The sequence below is a fragment of the Neoarius graeffei genome, chromosome 9, assembly GCF_027579695.1.
Source record: "Neoarius graeffei isolate fNeoGra1 chromosome 9, fNeoGra1.pri, whole genome shotgun sequence".
NCBI classification, from domain to species: Eukaryota; Metazoa; Chordata; class Actinopteri; order Siluriformes; family Ariidae; genus Neoarius; species Neoarius graeffei.
This window is the reverse complement of record NC_083577.1, coordinates 12,005,166-12,028,481: the sequence shown is the minus strand read 5'-3', so window position 1 is coordinate 12,028,481 and position 23,316 is coordinate 12,005,166. Positions and strand designations below refer to the sequence as shown.

Below are 23,316 nucleotides of genomic sequence, written 5' to 3'. Positions count from 1 at the left end.
AATGATTATCTAGGTGTAACACAAAAACCTGGTTATAAATTTAATACGGCGGCACAGTGGTGTAGTGGTTAGCACTGTCGCCTCACAGCAAGAAGGTCCGGGTTCGAGCCCCGTGGCCGGCGAGGGCCTTTCTGTGTGGAGTTTGCATGTTCTCCCCGTGTCCGCGTGGGTTTCCTCCGGGTGCTCCGGTTTCCCCCACAGTCCAAAGACATGCAGGTTAGGTTAACTGGTGACTCTAAATTGACCGTAGGTGTGAATGTGAGTGTGAATGGTTGTCTGTGTCTATGTGTCAGCCCTGTGATGACCTGGCGACTTGTCCAGGGTGTACCCCGCCTTTCGCCCGTAGTCAGCTGGGATAGGCTCCAGCTTGCCTGCGACCCTGTAGAACAGGATAAAGCGGCTACAGATAATGAGATGAGATAAATTTAATACATTTGAAGTTCTTCATACTCATATAATGTATGTAGCCTTGAAAAATAAGTCTACCCAGTTAATTCCATTGCTTATTATTTACAGGCCCCCGGGGCCATATTCTGAGTTTCTTTCCGAATTTGCAGATTTTATCTCAGATCTGGTTATTTCCTTAGACAAAGCTTTAGTTGTCAGAGATTTTAATATTCACTTCGATAACCCAGAAGACCCTTTTAAAAACAGCATTTGTGTCCATTTTAGATTCAGTCGGGATTAATCAGAATGTCATAGGACTGACCCATAATGGTGGTCACACCCTTGATCTAATACTAACATTCAGGTTAAACGTAGACAATATAGTCATACTTCCACAGTCTGAAGTTATCTCAGATCATTATCTCATCTCATTCAAACTATGTCTAAGTAATAATAAATGCACCTCATCACGCTACTGTATTAAAGGTACATTCACGTCAACTACTGCACAGAGCTTTATAAATGATCTCCCAGAGTTATCAACTTTGACTGGGTTACTGTCAGCCCCTGCAGAACTTGATCAGGCAACTGAATGCTTAGAGTCAACATTCCACCACACCTTCGATAATGTAGCTCCTCTAAAAAGGAAAATGATCAGAGACAAAAAATTAGCACCCTGGTATAATGATGACACTCGCACATTAAAACAGACCACTCAAAAATTGGAACGTAAATGGCGTCAAACAGAATTGGTAGTGTTCAAATTAGCATGGAAGGAGAGCTTCCTGAAGTATAGAAAATCTCTTAGTGCTGCGAGATCAACATATCTCTCCTCCCTAATAGAAGATAACAAAAATAATCCTAGAGTCCTATTTAATACTGTAGCAAAATTAACCAGGAATAAGTCCACTATAGACACATGCACACCTGCAGTATGTAGTAGCAACGACTTCATTAATTTTTTTAATGACAAAATTGAGAATATCTGACAAAAAATTCAAACTACTAATTTAAGGTCAGACAATGAAAGTGACCTTGCAGTTAACTATATAACTGTATCAGATCATCAGTTACAATGTTTTATTCCCCTTAAAGGAACAGTCCACCGTACTTCCATAATGAAATATGCTCTTATCTGAATTGAGACGAGCTGCTCCGTACCTCTCCGAGCTTTGCGCGACCTCCCAGTCAGTCAGACGCAGTCAGACGCGCTGTCACTCCTGTTAGCAATGTAGCTAGGGTCAGTATGGCCAATGGTATTTTTTGGGGCTGTAGTTAGATGCGACCAAACTCTTCCACGTTTTTCCTGTTTACACAGGTTTATATGACCAGTGACATGAAACAAGTTCAGTTACACAAATTGAAACGTAGCGATTTTCTATGCTATGGAAAGTCCGCACTATAATGACAGGCATACTAACACAGCGCATTGATATCTGAGCTCCATATCAATGCGCTGCCGAAGCGCGCAGAAGGTGTTAGTACGCCTGTCATTATAGTGCGGACTTTCCATGGCATAGAAAATCGCTACGTTTCAATTTGTGTAACTGAACTTGTTTCATGTCACTGGTCATATAAACCTGTGTAAACAGGAAAAACGTGGAAGAGTTTGGTCGCATCTAACTACAGCCCCAAAAAATACCATTGGCCATACTGAGCCTAGCTACATTGCTAACAGGAGTGACAGCGCGTCTGACTGCGTCTGACTGACTGGGAGGTCGCGCAAAGCTCGGAGAGGTACGGAGCAGCTCGTCTCAATTCAGATAAGAGCATATTTCATGATGGAAGTACAGTGGACTGTTCCTTTAAAGAAACTGAATTACTTTCATTAATCTCTGCATCAAAAGCCTCAACTTGTGTAATAGATCCCTTACCTACACGTCTAGTCAAAGAGATAATACCTGAAGTAATTGAACCGCTTCTAAAAATAATAAATTATTCTCTTATGATTGGCTATATACCCAAATCCTTTAAACTAGCAGTTATCAAACCCCTGATTAAAAAACTTGACCTTGATCCCTGTCAGCTGTCCAATTATCGGCCAATATCAAACCTCCCCTTTATCTCCAAGATCCTTGAAAAAGCTGTGGCACAGCAGTTATGCTCATATTTACGTAGGAATAACATCCATGAAATGTATCAGTCAGGATTTAGACCTAATCATAGCACAGAGACAGCACTGGTTAAAGTAGTAAACGACCTACTGTTGGCGTCTGATCAGGACTGTGTCTCGCTACTTGTGTTGCTTGACCTTAGTGCAGCATTTGATACCACTGATCATTCCATTCTTCTGGATAGACTAGAAAATGTTGTGGGAATTAAGGGAACGGCCCTCTCCTGGCTCAGGTCTTATTTAACTGATCATTATCAGTATGTTGATATAAATGGTGATATTTCTAGACGTACTGAGGTAAAGTCTGAGGTAAAGTCTGTCTTGGGTCCACTGCTTTTTTCTCTATATATGTTACCTCTGGGTGATATTATTCGTAAACATTGTATTAGTTTCCACTGTTATGCTGATGACACACAGTTGTATGTTTTCAAGGTCAAGTTTTCAGATTACACAGTAACTCTGGATGGCCTTTCTGTTTCTTCACGTGCAGCAGTAAAAGACCTCGGAGTGATTATTGACCCCAGTCTTTCATTTGAAACTCACATTGATAACATCACCCGGATAACTTTCTTTTATCTCAGAAATATTGCTAAGATAAGAAATTTAATGTCATTACATGACGCGGAAAAACTAGTTAATGCTTTCGTTACCTCCAGGTTGGATTATTGTAATGCCTTACTGTCTGGATGTTCCAATAAGTGCATAAACAAGCTCTAGTTAGTTCAAAATACAGCAGCAAGAGTCCTTACTAGAACTAGAAAATATGGCCACATCACGCCTGTCTTATCCACACTGCATTGGCTCCCAATCAAATTTCGTATTGATTATAAAATACTACTATTGACCTTTAAAGCACTAAATGGTCTCGCACCACAGTACCTGAGTGAAATTCTGCTCCTCTATGACCCGCCACGCCTACTTGGATCAAAAGGTGCAGGCTATCTGCTGGTACCTCGTATAGTAAAGGCTACATCAGGGGGCAGAGCCTTTTCTTACAAAGCTCCACAGTTATGGAACCGCTTTCCAAGTAATGTTCGGGAATCAGACACAGTCTCAGCATTTAAGTCTAGGCTGAAAACATATCTGTTTAGTCAAGCCTTTTGTTAACCCTTTGATGCAAAACATGGGTCAAAAGTGACCCGGCTGAGTTTTTATCTTCTATATCTTTGCAATAAATTAATTCCATCATTCAGTATTCAAGGTATTCCTCAATTAACTTGTTTTTGATCATCATACATCCTTATTTTATTTTTTTCTTTCTTACTTTTTGAATAAAAACCCTTTTTGTATCACTGCCCTTCTAATGCACAACATGGGTCAAAAACGACCTGCATTCATTTTCCAGGTTACTTTTGAAATAAATTCATTTTGTCATTTACTTTTCCAAATATGCAGTAAATATCTTGTTTTTGTTTAGCACAAATCATTTTTATTTTTCCTTTCTTAAGTTATTAACAAGCACAGCCTTTGTAATTCTACATCAAGTTTACACACATGGGTCAGAACCGACCCGCATGCATTTACTACAGCATTTGGCGGGAACTGTGAATTGTGCTTGTGTCAGACATTTCACAGCTCAGCACGGCGCCCTTTGGCCATCTAATACATGCAAGTAATGTTTTTCAATTGTTCTAACATTTACCTTAGAAAAAAATTAATGATGTTTAGGTTACCTTGAGAGTGAGTAGATTACTTGTCAGAAAGTTACAAGTAATTACTATTAGCTACCGAGCTGTTGACATATTCTCTATTAGCTACCGAGCTGTTGACATATTCTACTTTAGTTAGCTAATTTTATTGTAGTTGGCTTAGCTAACTACATAGTTAATAAATAAATAACTGGCCCCATTCACTGCTAAAGTAATTACTTGAAACAAATTATTATTATAGTATTAAGACATTTAATTTTAAATCACACTTGGATGACCCATGTGTAGTAATATAAAAAGTATTTTTGTTCATAAAGTAGGAAAGAAAAAATTAAATTACTGATTTGTGGTAATTAAAAACAAGATATTTCAAGAATACTTGGAATATTAAATCATAAAATAAATTGATTTCAAAAGATAGAGCAAAGAAAAACTCAGTCAGCATGAAATAACCTGGAAAATGAACGCGGGTCATTTTTGACCCATGTTGTACATTAGAAGGGGTATGCATATGTTTTGCATCAAAGGGTTAATGGTGTTTATGAGGTAAAGGTGTAGATCTAGAGGGTCCTCAGACATAGAGTGTTTTGGTAAACTGGGATGTATGGATGCTGTCAGTCCCCACTCACTTGCTCACTCGAGTTTGTTGACGGTGTAGTGACTGGCTGCTTTATGTCCCGGGGCTCCCTCATGCCTGTGTTACCTTCTGGCTCTCCCCTTTTAGTTATGCTGTCATAGTTAGTTGCCGGAGTCCCTGCTTGTATTCAGTGCAATATGTATACTGTTCCTACTTATTCAGGTGACATTGGGCATACCTAACAACCCGTGTTTTCTTTCCCCCTCTCTCTCTCCCCCCCCAAAAAAAATCTGTCCCTCTGAGTTACATGGAGTCAACAGGAAATCTTTTGGTGGAGAGGGTGGAGACCTCGACTGGCTATCGTAGCCTGCAGGGCCGTCAGACATTCTGTCGCATGTCCCAGACCCGGTGAAATGTAACTGAATTGTCTTGGCCAGCCCTAAGGGTCCCATCTGCATCCCATCATTGCTGAGGAGTGTGCTCCCATCACCCAATCAAGCATCCAGCCAGAGCAGGGCACACCTAACAACCTGTGTTTTCTCTCTCTCCCCCCCCTCCCCCAATCTGTCCCTCTGGGTTGCATGTTGGTCCTGGGGTTGAGATGCTGGCCTCTTCTGCCCCTCGGACCTGCTTGATCCATTCTGGTGCCCTGTGTCTGGTTGGAGTTTTATCGCATCACTCCTGTGGAGGACGGCCCCATGAGGACAGTTGAGGGTTACACCTGGAGGATGCTCTGGACTCTTACAGTAATGCTTTTATGGCTGAGGACTACAGTTGACTTGCTAACTTTAGGACTGAAGTTGTCATGAACAGTTTTGCACTCAAGTTTCCATCAATGAAGAGTTACAACATCAACGAAACTGTCTTCATGTTAAAACTGTTAATGTTATAGTCATGCTGTCTGTTGTTGCCCAAATGAGGATGGGTTCCCTTTTGAGTCTGGTTCCTCTCGAGGTTTCTTCCTCATGTTGTCTGAGGGAGTTTTTCCTTGCCACCGTCGCCACAGGCTTGCTCATTGGGGATAGATTAGGGATAAAATTAGCTCATGTTTTAAGTTGTTCAAATTCTGTAAAGCTGCTTTGTGTCAATGTTTACTGTTAAAAGCGCTATACAAATAAACTTGACTTGACTTGAACACTTCCCATCACCCTGAGAACACCATTCCTACAGTGAAGCATGGTGGTGGCAGCATCAGGCTGTTGGGATGTTTTTCATCTGCAGGGACAGGAAAGGTCATCAGTACTGAAGGAAAAATGGATGGCACTAAATACAGGACAATTCTGGAGAAAAACCTGTTTAAGTCGGCCAGACGTTTGAGACCGAGAGGAAGGTTCACGTTCCAGCAAGACAATGACCCTAAACATACTGCTAACACTACACTGGAGTGATTTAAAGGGAAACATTTAAATGTCTTGGAATGGTCTAATCAAAGCCCAGACCTCAATGCAATTGAAAATCTGTGGCATAACTTGACGCTTGCTGTACACCAATGCAACCCATCTAACTTGAAGGAGGTGGAGCAGTTTTGCCTTGAGGAATGGGCAAGGATCCCAGTGGCTAGATGTGCTAAGCTAATAGAGATATACCCCAAGAGACTTGCAACATTTGTAATTGCAGCAAAAGGTGGCTCTACAAAGTATTGGCTTTGGGGGGCGAATACCTATGCACACTCCAGATTTCTGGTTTTTTTTTTCATCTTAATTATTGTTTGTGTCACAATTAAAAAAAAACCAACAACAACAATTTTAACCTTTAAAGTGGTAGGCATGTTGTGTAAATTAAATGGTGCTAATCCTCCAAAAATCCATTTTAATTCCAGTTTGTAATCTGACAAAATAGGACAAACACCAAGGGAGATGAATACTTTTGCAGTATATATAGCAATGTTCATAAATACAGTGTTCATAAATACTTGCACAACTTCTAATTTATGTGCCAATCATGTGGCAGCATGGTGGTTGATGCCAGACAAGCTGGATTAAGTATTTCAGAAAATGCTAACCTCCTGGGATTTTCTCATATAATAATCTTGAAAGTTTACCCTGAATGGTGTGAAAAAAACTAACATCAAGAGCAGCAATTATGCAGATAAACACTTTGTTGATCTGTTGAGAATCAGAGGACAATGTCCGGACTGGTTCGAGCTAACAGGAAGGATAGGCATATTAAATAACTTAGGACATGGCACATATTGTTTGAACCCACCCATTTTTCAAGTGATCAAAAATATTGGAACATATGACTGACAGGTGTTTGTTGTTGCCCAGGAGGGCTCTGTTAGTTCAATTGTTCAAAGAATTAATAGCTTTGACTATCTAGGCTTGGTTCTAGCCCTGTGTTTCACCTCTGAAGACTGCATTTGTTGTTCAAAAGGATAAACCATCATGAAGACCAGGGCGCTGTCTATGGGAGTCATTTTGAAGCTGCGAAAAGAGGAAAAACCAAGAGAGCCATTGCACAGGTATTGGGCATAGCCAATACAACAATTTGTAATGTCCTAAAAAAAAAGAAAGACACCATTAGTATGCTTACAACCAGACATATAACTGGTTGCCTAAGGTAAACAACAGCAGGTGACAACAAATACATTGTGAGAACTCTGAAGAAAAACTTCAAACCAACAGTCTCCACAGGGCAGGCATGAAGGGATCACAATCCACCATTCAAAGAGAGACTGGTTTGAGCTAACAGGAAGGATACGATAACTCAAATAATCACTCTTTAGAACCACAGTGAACAGAAAAGCATCTCACAACATGTTAAACCATGAAGCAGATGGGCTCCAACAGTAGAAGACCACATCTAGATCTATTGCTGTCAGGCAAGAACAGGAATCTGAAGCTACAGGGGGCACAGACTCACCCAAACTGGATAGCCAAATATTTGAACAAGACCAGGTGATGTTTTTACAATCTTCAACTGTCCAGTTTCTGTGAACCTGTGTCCACTGTAGCCTCAGATTCCTTTTTGTTTTATCAGTAATTTCTAAATTAATACAAACCTGGTTAGTGATTGATGCTAAATCTAAGTGCAATGCCATATTAGTCTTCTGAGATGTTTCTTGGAATTTTAACAAAATATCTGATGGAACTGTTTATATTTATGATGTTTGTTAAAGCCTATGTAGAGTATGAGCCAGCTTAATTGTGATAACCTTAGCTATTAGCAAGTATGCTAATTGGCTAGTAAACCATTGGCACCTATTTTTCATTTAATGTTTAAAATTGTGAATTTTGCAATTTACAGATGTCACCATGACAACACACATGAATAAAGGTTCAGGATAGACTACATGCTATACTATTGTCCTCTCTGTTCTACAATCTGTTTTCCTTTGCAACTGTAGCCTGAGGGAAGTGGAGGTGGTGATGTAAACATTGGAAAATTGTTATTGTATATGAAGAATAAAACACTTAGGCACAAGCTGTTAAAGTAAAATAATCAATGTCAGGGTGATAACAGTAACACCACTGCATCACATCACCCCAGTGTGGATTATTGTCCTATAATAGCATGGCCCACTGGGTGTTATTCCTTACAGACACATAACATGAATATCAGCACTTTTTTTTTCGTTTAACATCCAGATTATTTCTTCAGAAACTCTCAGTCAGTAGGATTAGAACACAAAACCTGCTATATAAACAAATTAAATATTGCTATGCTAATGTGCTCCATACCCTCAAAACTCATTAAGTGAGCTATAAAATAGGCTGTAAAACTGACTATAAAATAGACAAGACATTTAGGCCCTAAAATATTTCCAATTCACAGTTCAGTGCACAAATAATGTAGCAAACATGTCACTGTATAATCACAGCAATAAACTGAGTCTAAATAGTTTATAACAATTCCCAGACTCAGTGACATGCCATATGCAGGGTGTGAACATGACTCTTAGACCCGCCTGACTAACTATTTGCCTGGTGCCTGACACACAGTTAAGTAAAGAATACAACACTTGGGGCTGTATAGAGAAAAGTAATCAACTACGGTGTGGTGCAATAAAACTGAGTTACTGCTAGAGCCTCTAAGTTGATTACTTTTCAATAACAACATGACCGCTTATAAATCAACAAGTGAAATGTATACCAATGGGACAGGGGACAGCGATGGGGCAAGGTGGGAAAGGTTCATGACAGGGATGGGGAGCAATGTTGGGAGGGATGGATGAAGGTGGGGTAAGGAGGGACAGGGTTATGGCAGGGTGAGACAGGGATGTGGCAAAGTGGGACAGGGATGAAACTGCATGGGGCAGGAAGAGGTCCAAATTGGACAGGAACAGGGCAAAGGAATGAAGCAGAGTGGGATAAGTGGACAAGGATGAGGCAAAGTGGTAAAGTGATATGGCAAAGTGAGACAGGGATGGGGCAAAGTGGGACAGGGATGAAACTCCATGAAGCAGGAAGAGGTCCAAATGGGACAGGAACAGGGCAAACACTGAGGGGTGGGGCAAAGTGGAAGAGGGATGGGGATAATTGGACAAGGATGGGGCAAAATGTTAAATGGATAGGGCAAAATAGGACAGGGATGGGGCAAAGTGGAACAGGAATGGGGCAAAGTGGGACAGGGATGGGGAAGGTGGACAAGGATGGGGCAAAGTGGGGCAGGAATGGGGAAAATGGAACAGGGATGGGGAAAGTGGAACAGGGATGGGGAAACTGGACAAGGATGAATCAAAGTCGTACAGGGGTGGGGCAAAGTACAACAGGAATGAGGCTGAGTGGGTGAGGAATTGAACAGAATGGGACAGTGATGGGCAGGGTGAGACAGAGACAGGGCAGAGTGGGAAATGGATGGGGAAGAGTGAGACAGGAATAGGGCATGCTGGGACAGAGACGGGAGTGGGAACAGGAACAATGCAAAATGGGACAGAGGTTGGGCAGAGTGGGACAGGAACAAGGCAGATTGGGACAGTGAGGACAGGTCTAGGAGTGGAGTGGGGATGGCCCATGGAGGAGCAGGATTGGGAAAGTGCAGGGTAGTTGGAGTCATGATTGACATACTCCTCAGTGTGCTTACAGAGTCTTCCCAAATAAGTGTCACAATATTTGTGGTGAATTTTTCCACCTGCTCAGGTACCTAATTCTCCTCAACCTACAATCACTCAACAGACAGATGCAAATATTACACCTTACATGTATCAGTCTATTAGGAAAATTGTCATCGTGTCATAACCACATCTATTGGAAGGAGTTTACCAGTAATTACATCCTGTTTGGCAAGCAGTCGGCAATTAGTTTAACCATGTGACGGAGATGTTTTTCTCTCTCTTTGTGCTTTGATGGCACTCTTGCAATCAAGGATTTGTCACGGTTGTCATCCTGAAGCGCGGCATGAATCCCAAAATGTTATTAACACATGAATAGACAGTTGATCCTGCTGACTGGCACTCTCTGGATGAGTGTACTCGATCGGCTGCCAAATCTTTCTGGAGAGTTGATGACTCTGAAATTATTAAGTGCAGGCTTTTAAACCTGCGTTTATTTTTCAAACATTATGTAATTAAAAGACAAGGGCTGTTGATGAAATATTAATGTGCATGTTAGTTATATAACACATAATGCAAGTTTATATATATATATATATATGTGTGTGTGTGTGTGTGTGTGTGTATATATATATATATATGTGTGTGTGTGTGTGTATGTATGTATATATATATATATATATATATATATATATATATATATATATATATATATATATAATTTAAAAGCACAGAGCTGATAATCACAGCTAATGCACAAGAACAAGACATAAAATCTTGTTCATAAAAACTGATACAAATTAACTCTGTATCTGTCTGAGTGGAGTTTAATTCTGTGGTTCATTTGGAGGTCTCTGAACAATAACATGCAAATGTATTATTTCTTTATTTCTGAATATGATCCTTAAAACACATTCTTCACTGTTTGTTGGTTTATTTTTATTCTATTATTGTATTATATTATTATCGAGTTCCACACACTTCCCCTGAACAGTAAAAAGCAATAGATCCATTCAAATACCAGAATGTTTGGAAAACCTTATCTATCTGTCTAGCTGTTAGAGCAGAATTCTCAACTGAGGGCAGAAGTCCAGCTCTCAGCCTCATTTATATCAGGCTCCGAGGTATCAGATCTGTCTGCATTTGGTTTCCTGACTATATTTTTCAGACTATAAGATGCTCCGTAAATCCCCTCTGCTTAGAAGAAAGTGCAATAAATATTGGCTTGCATAAATATTCACCCCTCCTTGAACATCCCTACATTTTGTAGTTTTACAACTTGAAACTGAAATGGCCTTAGTTCAGATTATGCTATCAATCATCAATACAGAAAGCAGCCCATAATATGGAAGTGGTTTCTGTGTAACTCATAAATTACCCAGAGTAATTTATGTAAAGAGTAAAGAACCCAGAGTTTGTTAGCAAACATATTAGGGTTGCGTTCAATAGCTTTTTCATTTATCACTAATCAGGAAAACTTCCTGTTGATTATCCTGAAAATAATAATAATAGAGATCTTGCAGTCACGTGACCGGAAAGTACACAACCCCCATCTTGTCGGTCAAAAACACCGCTGAATACTGCTGCACTTGTGTACAGAATGGATCAATTTCAACCGACGGACTACACGGCTCATTTTTCTAATGAACAGATAACTAGATATATCTCTAAAATAAACGATCTACAGATTTATGACCCTTATGGCTTACCGGACGGAGTTTTCACGACCGGATTTTGAACTGCCAGCGGAATGCCCGGACGTGTATGATTACCTCATCAACTTTCCCTCGCTGTTCAGTGGTGAAGCACTGCGTGCTTATAAATCTCTGGACAGTTTTCTTTACAGAAATTCAGGATTTGTCAGCGACTCAGATGTGGCATCTTGTAAACAAGAAAATGATCCTCACTGGATGGGTAAGTCACTTAAGTATTGAGTATAGCACTGACCAGCCGATTATAGAATAGAATAAGGTAATTCCAAATCGTCCGTCTTGTTTACATGGATCTGGCGTTGGAGAGGTAGAGGCTTGGCAGTGGAGGTTTGAGTAGCTGTTTTCTGAGCTTAGTCAACAGGCCGGCTCTGCCTGTAGCCTCGCTTTTGCTTCTGCTCCCAGCGCCGCCTCCTTCGCTTTGCTTCCAATAACAATCCACGGAGACCCCGGAATGTGTTTTTTTTTTTTCTCTCGTCCGGAATGTTGTGCATGCAATGGAAATCGCTACAAACCGTCATTTTCTGCTGGAAACCAATGTCCAGTAAGTCCATACCGTTGTAGTGGATATTGAAGTCCGGTACAGACGAACAACACGCAAAAATACACACAAAAAACATAAAAAAACGTGCACAGGTAGGGAGAGCTTGTAGCCGCAGCCATTGTAGTAGAATTGTATATAGTAGGGTTTTCCAGAAGAAAAGGTAGAAGTAAAAGCAGAAGTAGAAGTAGAAGGCGGAATATGGCGTTTGACCGACACGATGGCGTCTGTCACAATCTGGATCGGCTGTGACGTCACATGCAAGTGCTCCATACAACCACAATTCCAAAAAAGTTGGGACAAAGTACAAATTGTAAATAAAAATGGAATGCAATAATTTACAAATCTCAAAAACTGATATTGTATTCACAATAGAACATAGACAACATATCAAATGTCGAAAGTGAGACATTTTGAAATTTCATGCCAAATATTGGCTCATTTCATGCCAAATATTGGCTCATGACAACAACACATCTCAAAAAAGTTGGGACAGGGACAATAAGAGGCTGGAAAAGTTAAAAGTACAAAAAAAGAACAGCTGGAGGATCAAATTGCAACTCATTAGGTCAATTAGCAATAGGTCATTAACATGACTGGGTATAAAAAGAGCATCTTGGAGTGGCAGCAGCTCTCAGAAGTAAAGATGGGAAGAGGATCACTAATCCCCCTAATTCTGCGCCGACAAATAGTGGAGCAATATCAGAAAGGAGTTCGACAGTGTAAAATTGCAAAGAGTTTGAATCATCATCTACAGTGCATAATATCATCAAAAGATTCAGAGAATCTGGAAGAATCTCTGTGCGCAAGGGTCAAGGCCGGAAAACCATACTGGGTGCCCGTGATCGTCGGGCCCTTAGACGGCACTGCATCACATACAAGCATGCTTCTGTATTGGAAATCACAAAATGGGCTCAGGAATATTTCCAGAGAACATTATCTGTGAACACAATTCACCGTGCCATCGGCCGTTGCCAGCTAAATCTCTATAGTTCAAAGAAGAAGCCGTATCTAAACATGATCCAGAAGCGCAGACGTCTTCTCTGGGCCAAGGCTCATTTAAAATGGACTGTGGCAAAGTGGAAAACTCTTCTGTGGTCAGACGAATCAAAATTTGAAGTTCTTTATGGAAATCAGGGACACTGTGTCATTCGGACTAAAGAGGAGAAGGACGACCCAAGTTGTTATCAGTGCTCAGTTCAGAAGCCTGCATCTCTGATGGTATGGGGTTGCATTAGTGCATGTGGCATGGGCAGCTTACACATCTGGAAAGACACCATCAATGCTGAAAGGTATATCCAGGTTCTAGAGCAATGTATGCTCCCATCCAGACGACGTCTCTTTCAGGGAAGACCTTGCATTTTCCAACATGACAATGCCAAACCACATACTGCATCAATTACAGCATCATGGCTGCGTAGAAGAAGGGTCCAGGTACTGAACTGGCCAGCCTGCAGTCCAGATCTTTCACCCATAGAAAAACATTTGGTGCATCATAAAACAGAAGATACGACAAAAAAGACCTAAGACAGTTGAGCAACTAGAATCCTACATTAGACAAGAATGGGTTAACATTCCTATCCCTAAACTTGAGCAACTTGTCTCCTCAGTCCCCAGACGTTTACAGACTGTTGTAAAGAGAAAAGGGGATGTCTCACAGTGGTAAACATGGCCTTGTCCCAACTTTTTTGAGATGTGTTGTTGTCATGAAATTTAAAATCACCTAATTTTTCTCTTTAAATGATACATTTTCTCAGTTTAAACATTTGATATGTCATCTATGCTCTATTCTGAATAAAATATGGAATGTTGAAACTTCCACATCATTGCATTCTGTTTTTATTTACAATTTGTAATTTGTCCCAACTTTTTTGGAATTGGGGTTGTAATAATAAGTTCAATTTATATAGTGCCTTTCACAAACCCAAGGACGCTTTACACAGGAGTTACACACACACGCGCACACACACACACAAAAGAATATAAATACTGACTGCTGCAGCACATCCTCAAATCTCGTGCAGGACCTATACTTATACGATTAATTATGTGTCCGAGGAGTGATGGAGATCAATTATATTGTATCTACAGGATCTGTTGAGTGCTTATGGTGACTACTCCTCACAGCTCTGGTCACTTAACTCCTGGATAACTACCTTCTCATGGTGCACCTGCTTTTACTAAAAGTTATCTCAGGGACTGAGTAAGGGACGGTATATTCCCTTGGAGAAGGAAAACTCTTATTTCAAACCTCTGCTGTCTTTTGGCTATACAGTGCTGCTTGAAAGTTTGTGAACCCTTTAGAATTTTCTATGTTTCTGCATAAATATGACCTAAAACCACATCAGATTTTCACACAAGTCCTAAAAGTAGATAAAGAGAACCCAGTTAAACAAATGAGACAAAAATATTATACTTGGTCATTTATTTATTGAGGAAAATGATCCAATATTACATATCTGTGAGTGACAAAAGTATGTGAACCTTTGCTTTCAGTATCCGGTGTGACCCCCTTGCGCAGCAATAACTGCAACTAAATGTTTCTGGTAACTGTTGATCAGTCCTGCACACTGGCTTGGAGGAACTTTAGCCCATTCCTCCATACAGAACAGCTTCAACTCTGGGATGCTGGTGGGTTTCCTCACATGAACTGCTCGCATCAGGTCTTTCCACAACATTTCGATTGGATTAAGGTCAGGACTTTGACTTGGCCATTCCAAAACATTAATTTTATTCTTCTTTAACCATTATTTGGTAGAATGACTTGTGTGCTTAGGGTCGTTGTCTTGCTGCATGACCCACCTTCTCTTGAGATTCAGTTCATGGACAGATGTCCTGACATTTTCCTTTAGAATTCACTGGTATAATTCAGAATTCATTGTTCCATCAATGATGGCAAGCTGTCCTGTCCCAGATGCAGCCACCACCATGTTTCACAGATGGGATAAGGTTCTTATACTGGAATGCAGTGTTTTCCTTCCTCCAAACATAACACTTCTCATTTAAACCAAAAAGTTCTATTTTGGTCTCATCCATCCACAAAACATCTTTCCAGTGGCCTTCTGGCTTGTCCACGTGATCTTTACCAAACTGCAGACAAGCAGCAATGTTCTTTTTGGAGAGCAGTGGCTTTCTCCTTGCAACCCTGCCATGCACACCATTGTTGTTCAGTATTCTTCTGATGGTGGACTCATGAACATTAACATTAGCCAATGTGAGAGAGGCCTTCAGTTGCTTAGAAGTTACCCTGGGGTCCTTTGTGACCTTGCCGACTGTTACACACCTTGCTCTTGGAGTGATCTTTGTTGGTCCACCACTCCTGGGGAGGGTAACAATGGTCTTGACTTTCCTCCATTTGTACACAATCTGTCTGACTGTGGATTGGTGGAGTCCAAACTCTTTAGAGATGGTTTCGTAACCTTTTCCAGCCTGATGAGCATCAACAACGCTTTTTCTAAGGTCCTCAGAAATCTCCTTTGTTCGTGCCATGATACACTTCCACAAACATGTGTTGTGAAGATCAGACTTTGATAGATCCCTGTTCTTTAAATAAAACAGGGTGCCCACTCACACCTGATTGTCATCCCATTGATTGAAAACACCTGACTCTAATTTCACCTTCAAATTAACTGCTAATCCTAGAGGTTCACATATTTTTGCCACTCACAGATATGTAATATTGGATCATTTTCCTCAATAAATAAATGACCAAATATAATATTTTTGTCTCATTTGTTTAACTGGGTTCTCTTTATCTACTTTTAGGCCTTGTGTGAAAATCTGATGATGTTTTAGGTCATATTTATGCAGAAATATAGAAAATTCTAAAGGGTTCACAAACTTTCAAGCACCACTGTACTTATTCTTGGGAAAGGCTTCGGCAGCCAACCCTCAGGAAAAATCAGGAGCTTGATTCCCCAAGGCAGTTTGATGCTGTTTACAGCCTCGTTCTGGCAACTCCTGCAATGACACCACTGCCCAGCGTATCAGTTCTAGCCCTTCCCTTGGACTATATCAGTGGAGTGGAGAGGGGGGACCTGCTGCATGGGCAACAGCTCGTCTTCCATCTTATCCCTGCCCAGGTTTGCAGCCTGGAGAGGTCACTCCAGTGTCACCTCTGTTATGTCTCCCCCATGTGGTTACCCCCAAAGCTATTACTCCAGGCAATATTAAATGGTAGTCTAATTTACTACAATCTGAAACTACTAGTAATGCTAATTGCACATTTAAATGTAATATTAAACCATCAATGTCTCAAAGATGCAATGAGGAAACTAGTGTGCCAATCAATAATCGATACATCAATGTTTTATGAATCCCTGGCACATACCTAAACAATTATGATCATCAACAAAAAGAACCATCAAAACAAGTTCCTGAAAAAGTTCTGTAAATGTATCGGTTATGGTATGTTGTTCACACCAAATGTGGCGAGACCATCAAAATTCACACTGCCCTGCCAACGAAGTTGTTGAAGTTCATGAACACTCTGTGACGTAGATGAAATAAGCGGTACAAGTTTGTTTGGAATGCTTCATTTTGTAAATTTTATTTAAAGGGACCACAAAGCAAACAAACATGTCAACCAGTATTTTTATGCTGGCTATAATGAAAATAATGAACAATTATGATTACATGTTTGATAAGAAAATAAACAAATGACAAACGAATTAAAAGCCATTTTTTGTGGTGTGATGTTTGTGTTGATGATAAGTGCTTAGTCAAATTTCAACATGCGGTTTATAGGACATGTTTACTAGCCTGTTCTTTAACAATAAAATTACTTTCTGTGGAGCAACTTTTAAGTGGCTGATTTTCTGGTCCTGGTTGAAGTTTAGTGGCTAATTACTGTAATTGATCAAATTGGTGTTGTTCTAAGCTAGTGAATTGTACTTCTGCTTAAAAAAAGCGTTCTAGAGCAAAAATGTTGCCTATAAATAGTGGGGAAACCTGCCACCACAATTATTTATTTCTCCTCCATTCTATTCGGGATTAGTTTGAACAGAACCAAAACTTACATGACTAATGAATCTAGTATCTCTAGTATTCTTTAAAGTGGAGCACACTTCTAAATTCTGACTGGTTGTATCATAGCTCATTACCATAAAGCTGCCTGGACTTCAACTTTATTCTGATGCCTCCACTGCCCAAGACATGCTGCCAACAGTTAGACTGCTCCTTACCATTGAGTGTTGTTGGCTAACACAGAAAATACAACTTCCAGTTTTTTTGGGGGGCAGCTATGGCCTAAAAGTTAGAGAAGCAGTCTTGGGCCCAAAGGGTCATAGGTTCAATTCGCTGGACTGACAGAAAAAAATCCATGGCTGAAGTGCCCTTGAGCAAGGCATCTAACCCCTAACTGCTCCCTAGGTGCTGGGTATGTGTGTGTGCTTGTTTACTCTGGATAAGAGTGCCTGTAATGTCATGTAATTGATGCTCTTGGTGTGAATGTGCCTTTAGGGTCAGGCTCTAAAGAAACCTCAAACTTTGGACACACATGGAGTGACACTAAATCCATTATTTAAAAACTGGAAAGAGAACGGCACAACTGTAACTCTGCCTACAGCAGATTGTCCACCAAGATTCAATGATCCACAATAAAGAAGCTGTTGACAGAACAACCACACCATGGACTCTCCACAAAGCTGGGCTTTGTGGACAAGTGCTGAGCTGTATGAACTCTTGTTTTTTTGTTGTTTGCCAAAAGGCATATTGAAGACTCAGAAAACATGGGCAAAAAGATTCTCTGATTTGATGATACCAAAATGTAAGTTTCTGGCCTAGGTACAAAGCACTATATTTGGCAAAAAAAAAACCTCAACACTGAGAGAACACCATCCCTACAGTGAAGCATTGTGGTGGTAAGATCATCTGGAGGGATACTCTTGGCCTCTTGGTTTTCTCAGGTAGATTTGCACCATGTTGCCTTTCTGTAGCTAATGTTGCATAGGGGTCGCCACTCCTACCTATCCGTAGGTTTTGTATGATGGCTATTGGCTCACAGGGAGCTCATCCAACCTTTGACAGGTCTTGTTCTTCATCCTGCTGGAGGACATGCCACCCTCCTGACTACCAAGCTAGTGGGGTAGCCAGTTTAAATGCCAACTACCCATCCTTGTGGCAGGTTGTACTGGGCTGTCAGTGGCAGTGACACCAATCTCTGACCTGACCTCTTGGTTGCTTATCTGTCCTCCATCCTCCTAAAATAGTCTGTGACATTTGTTGGACCTTTTGATGGAAGGCCATCCTTCCATTTCTAAAAAAAAAAATTGTATATGTATATACATATATGTCTCCATCCATTATATGTAACCACTTATCCTGTGCAGGGTCACAGGCAAGCTGGAGCCTATCCAAGCTGACTATTGGCAAGAGGCAGGGTACACCCTGGACACATCCCCAGGTCAGTGCAGGGCTGACACATAGCAGGCCAAGAAATTCATATATTTTTTCACCAGCCAGCTGGACTAGTTACCTTCCAAAATAACTAGCCAAACAGAAAATCAACTAGCCAAAATTTGTTCATGTATGAATTTTACTTTTGTCAAAAATAACACAAAAGAGAGTACTTATCATTGTTCATGACTAATGTGCATTTATTTCAAGACCCAAGTATTTTGATACTGTTGTTAAATACATAAATGAGAACAACACAGAGCACCATAATATATCAACAAATAATCATATATTGGAAAACTTGGCAACTTGGTGTATGAGTATTGAAAACAAATATACAACCCCGATTCCAAAAAAGTTGGGACAAAGTACAAATTGCAAATAAAAACGGAATGCAATAATTTACAAATCTCAAAAACTGATACTGTATTCACAATAGAACATAGACAACATATCAAATGTCAAAAGTGAGACATTTTGAAATTTCATGCCAAATATTGGTTCATTTGAAATTTCATGACAGCAACACATCTCAAAAAAGTTGGGACAGGGGCAATAAGAGGCTGGAAAAGTTAAAGGTACAAAAAAGGAACAGCTGGAGGACCAAATTGCAACTCATTAGGTCAATTGGCAATAGGTCATTAACATGACTGGGTATAAAAAGAGCATCTTGGAGTGGCAGCGGCTCTCAGAAGTAAAGATGGGAAGAGGATCGCCAATCCCCCTAATTCTGCGCTGACAAATAGTGGCACAATATCAGAAAGGAGTTTGACAGTGTAAAATTGCAAAGAGTTTGAACATATCATCATCTACAGTGCATAATATCATCAAAAGATTCAGAGAATCTGGAAGAATTTCTGTGCGTAAGGGTCAAGGTCGGAAAACCATACTGGGTGCCCGTGATCTTCGGGCCCTTAGACGGCACTGCATCACATACAGGCATGCTTCTGTATTGGAAATCATAAAATGGGCTCAGGAATATTTCCAGAGAACATTATCTGTGAACACAATTCACCGTGCCATCCGCCGTTGCCAGCTAAAACTCTATAGTTCAAAGAAGAAGCCATATCTAAACATGATCCAGAAGCGCAGACGTCTTCTCTGGGCCAAGGCTCATTTAAAATGGACTGTGGCAAAGTGAAACTCTTCTGTGGTCAGACGAATCAAAATTTGAAGTTATTTATGGAAATCAGGAACACCGTGTCATTTGGACTAAAGAGGAGAAGGACGACCCAAGTTGTTATCAGCGCTCAGTTCAGAAGCCTGCATCTCTGATGGTATGGGGTTGCATTAGTGCGTGTGGCATGGGCAGCTTACACATCTGGAAAGACACCATCAATGCGGAAAGGTATATTCAGGTTCTAGAGCAACATATGCTCCCATCCAGACGACGTCTCTTTCAGGGAAGACCTTGCATTTTCCAACATGACAATGCCAAACCACATACGGTACTGCATCAATTACAGCATCATGGCTGCGTAGAAGAAGGGTCCGGGTACTGAACTGGCCAGCCTGCAGTCCAGATCTTTCACCCATAGAAAAACATTTGGCGCATCATAAAATGGAAGATACGACAAAAAAGACCTAAGACAGTTGAGCAACTAGAATCCTACATTAGACAAGAATGGGTTAACATTCCTATCCCTAAACTTGAGCAACTTGTCTCCTCAGTCCCCAGACGTTTACAGACTGTTGTAAAGAGAAAAGGGGATGTCTCACAGTGGTAAACATGGCTTGTCCCAACTTTTTTGAGATGTGTTGTTGTCATGAAATTTAAAATCACCTAATTTTTCTCTTTAAATGATACATTTTCTCAGTTTAAACATTTGATATGTCATCTATGTTTCTATTCTGAATAAAATATGGAATTTTGAAACTTCCACATCATTGCATTCCGTTTTTATTTACAATTTGTACTTTGTCCCAACTTTTTTGGAATCGGGGTTGTACTTACTATCATGACTATAGCACCCAAAATATGTCCAACATGCTTTCTGTATTTAACCATTTATGAGAGAGAAAGCATTAGGAGCTTCATACTGACTAGGAATCAACTTGAAAAAAATTAATTATTCCATAAAAATCGTATCGCAGCCAAGGCCTACCCTGCTCCCATGTTTGCTTATAAGTCCTTTCTCGTTTCTCCTTCTCATACGCTTTATCGGCAGCCTTTTTCTCCTCTTCAGACCGAGGTCGCTTTGTCCCCGTCTCTGGCGGTTTCTGTACACCTTTCAGAAAATTCCACATCGCAACGTAGCTTTGGCAGATGTAGATGTAAACAACAACAAAAACACGTGTTTAAATGGGCGATAATGTGGCCACATCTATTGAATTTGATAACGTGATTACCGCGATATTCAATGAGATGCGTTATATGCATGCGCAGTAGTGAAAAAAATGACAGCCTGACTTGTACACGATATGATTCAGAATTCTTCAGTATTTTCCGTCCTGCCGATAAACACATCGATTAACACAGACACGGCACACGCTTAATATGTGGCGGCTTTAGTTGACGGTGTGTCTGAATCTTCACTTCATGTATATTTTTTATTTTCAACTAGCCAGCCGGGCTGGCTAGTGACAGGAATTACCCGCCAAATGACAAATTAAGTCGCCTCGGGCGACCGGACCACCACGAATTTCGAGCCGTGCATAGAGACAAACAACCATTCACACCAATGGTCAATTTAGAGCCACCAATTAGCCTCATCTGCATGTCTTTGAGGGAAACCAGAGCACTCAGAGGAAACCCACACAGACACGGGAGAACATGTACATAGAAAGGTCCCCATCAGCCACTGAGCTTGAACCCAGAACCTTCTTGCTGTGAGGCGACAGTGCTAATCACTACATTACCATGCCACCCCCACACTTTAAAAACTTTCTTCTTGCCTTTGACCAATTTTGGAGTTGCTCATAAGCATGCAAATCACTTTTGTTATCCATCACCAAGGGAAAAAAACAAAGCTCTGAGCTTTCAACACCAAAGTTTGCACAAATATGCACAAGTCAAAAATGTCAAGTCAAGTTTATTTGTATAGCGCTTTTAACAATAAACATTGTCGCAAAGCAGCTTTACAGAATTTGAAAGACTTAAAACATGAGCTAATTTTATCCCTAATCTATCCCCATAGATTAATGTGCTTATTTAATCCAATTTCAATATATGCTTCATATTTTTCAAGCTCAAGATATCAGTCATTGCATAGATATTTTATATTTCCTCACTGCAGTGAAAAGTTGCTGATAATTCTGTACTTGACTGAATTTTGAGCACACCTATCGTATATTACAATGCAGTACAGAGATCTGAATCCAGATAATCCTCACACTCATTAAAGTTCTATGTGTTGCATTAGATCACATGTTTTTCCAAACAGGGACCAATTTAACTGTGGAATAAATTCCAGAGACCCCCTGATTACAGATTTAATGAACATAATCCAATTGCTGAAATATGTACAATGTCTTGCAAAAGTATTCTTCCCCCTTGGCGTTTGTCCTGTTTTGTTGCATTACAAGCTGGAATTAAAATGGATCTTTGGAGGGTTAGCACCATTTAATTTACACAACATGCCTACCACTTTAAAGGTGCAAATTGTTTTTTTATTGTGACACAAACAATAATTAAGATGACAAAACATAAATCTGGAGTGTGCATAGGTATTCACCCATTTCATATGAAACCCCTAAATAAGAACTGGTCCAACCAATTCACTTCATAAGTCACATAATTAGTTGATTAAAAGCCACCTGTGTGCAATCAAAGTGTCACATGATCTGTCACATGATGTCTGCATAAATCAACCTGTTCTGGAAGGACCCTAACTCTGCAACACTAATGAGAACCAAGCAACATGAGAACCAAGGAGCCTCCAAACAGGTCAGAGACAAAATTGTGAAGAAGTATAGATCAGTGTTGGGTTATAAAAAATATCCCAAACTTTGAATATCCCACGGTGCATCATTTAAATCCATTATCACAAAATGGAAAGAATAGGTCACCACTACAAACCTGACAAGAGAAGGCCGCCCACCAAAACTCTCAGACCAGGCAAGAAGGGCATTAATCAGAGATGCAACAAAGACACCAAAGCACCATTCCTACAGTGAAGCATGGTGGTGGCAGCATAACACTGAAGAAGCTGCAAAGATCCACAGTGGAGATGGGAGTATTTGTCCATTAGACCACTTTAAGCCGTACACTCCACAGAGTGGGGCTTTATGGAAGAGTGGCCAGAAAAAAAGTCATTGCTTAAGAAAACACATTTGGAGTTTGACCATCAGCATGTGGGAGACTCCCCAAACAGATGGAAGAAGATTCTCTGGTCAAATGAGACTAAAATTGATATTTTTGGCCATCATGGGAAATGCTATGTGTGGCACAAACCCAACACCCTGAGAGCACCATTCCTACACTGAAGCATGGTGGTGGCAGCATCATGCTGTGGGGATGTTTTACATCTGTAGGGACAGGAAAGCTGGTCAGGATTGAAGGAAAGATGGATGACATGAAATACAGGGCAATTCTGGAGGAAAACCTGTTTGAGTCAGCCAGAGGTTTGAGACTGGGATGCAGGTTCACGTTCCAGCAGAACAATGACCCTAAACATACTGCTAAAGCTGCACTGGAGTGGTTAAAAGGGAAACATTTGAATGTCCTGGAATGGTCTAATCAAAGCCTAGACCTCAATGTAAATGAAAATCTGTGGCATAACTTGACACTTGGTGTACATCAATGCAACCCATCTAACTTGAAGGAGTTGGAGCAGTTTTGCCTTGAGGAATGGACAAAAATCCCAGTGGCTAGATGTGCTATGCTAATACAAGATTGAAGATTCCTTTCTTGTTACTGCACCGTACAGCAGAGTGAAATTAAAGCATGCAATCTAGTTGGTGTATTCATACAAACACTGAGTATTAAGGGGGAAAAAAGTCAGATCTGTACAAG

The 23,316-nt window shown here is 40.5% G+C and overlaps 1 protein-coding gene across 2 annotated transcripts in view; it reads right to left on the bottom strand.

Annotated features, from left to right (window-relative positions):
- Positions 1-23,316, bottom strand: part of vwc2l (von Willebrand factor C domain containing 2 like) — a 156,137-nt gene that overhangs the window by 67,813 nt on the left and 65,008 nt on the right. Inside the window, exons 3-4 of one of the 2 annotated variants that reach the window (XM_060928593.1) lie at positions 11,788-11,836; positions 11,413-11,420 (exon numbers count right to left, since the gene is read on the bottom strand). The exons of the other annotated variant lie outside the window; for it this stretch is intronic. Coding sequence (XP_060784576.1) covers positions 11,413-11,420; positions 11,788-11,836 — 57 coding nt within the window. The remainder of the gene's footprint in view (positions 1-11,412; positions 11,421-11,787; positions 11,837-23,316) is intronic. 2 annotated transcript variants of the gene reach the window in all.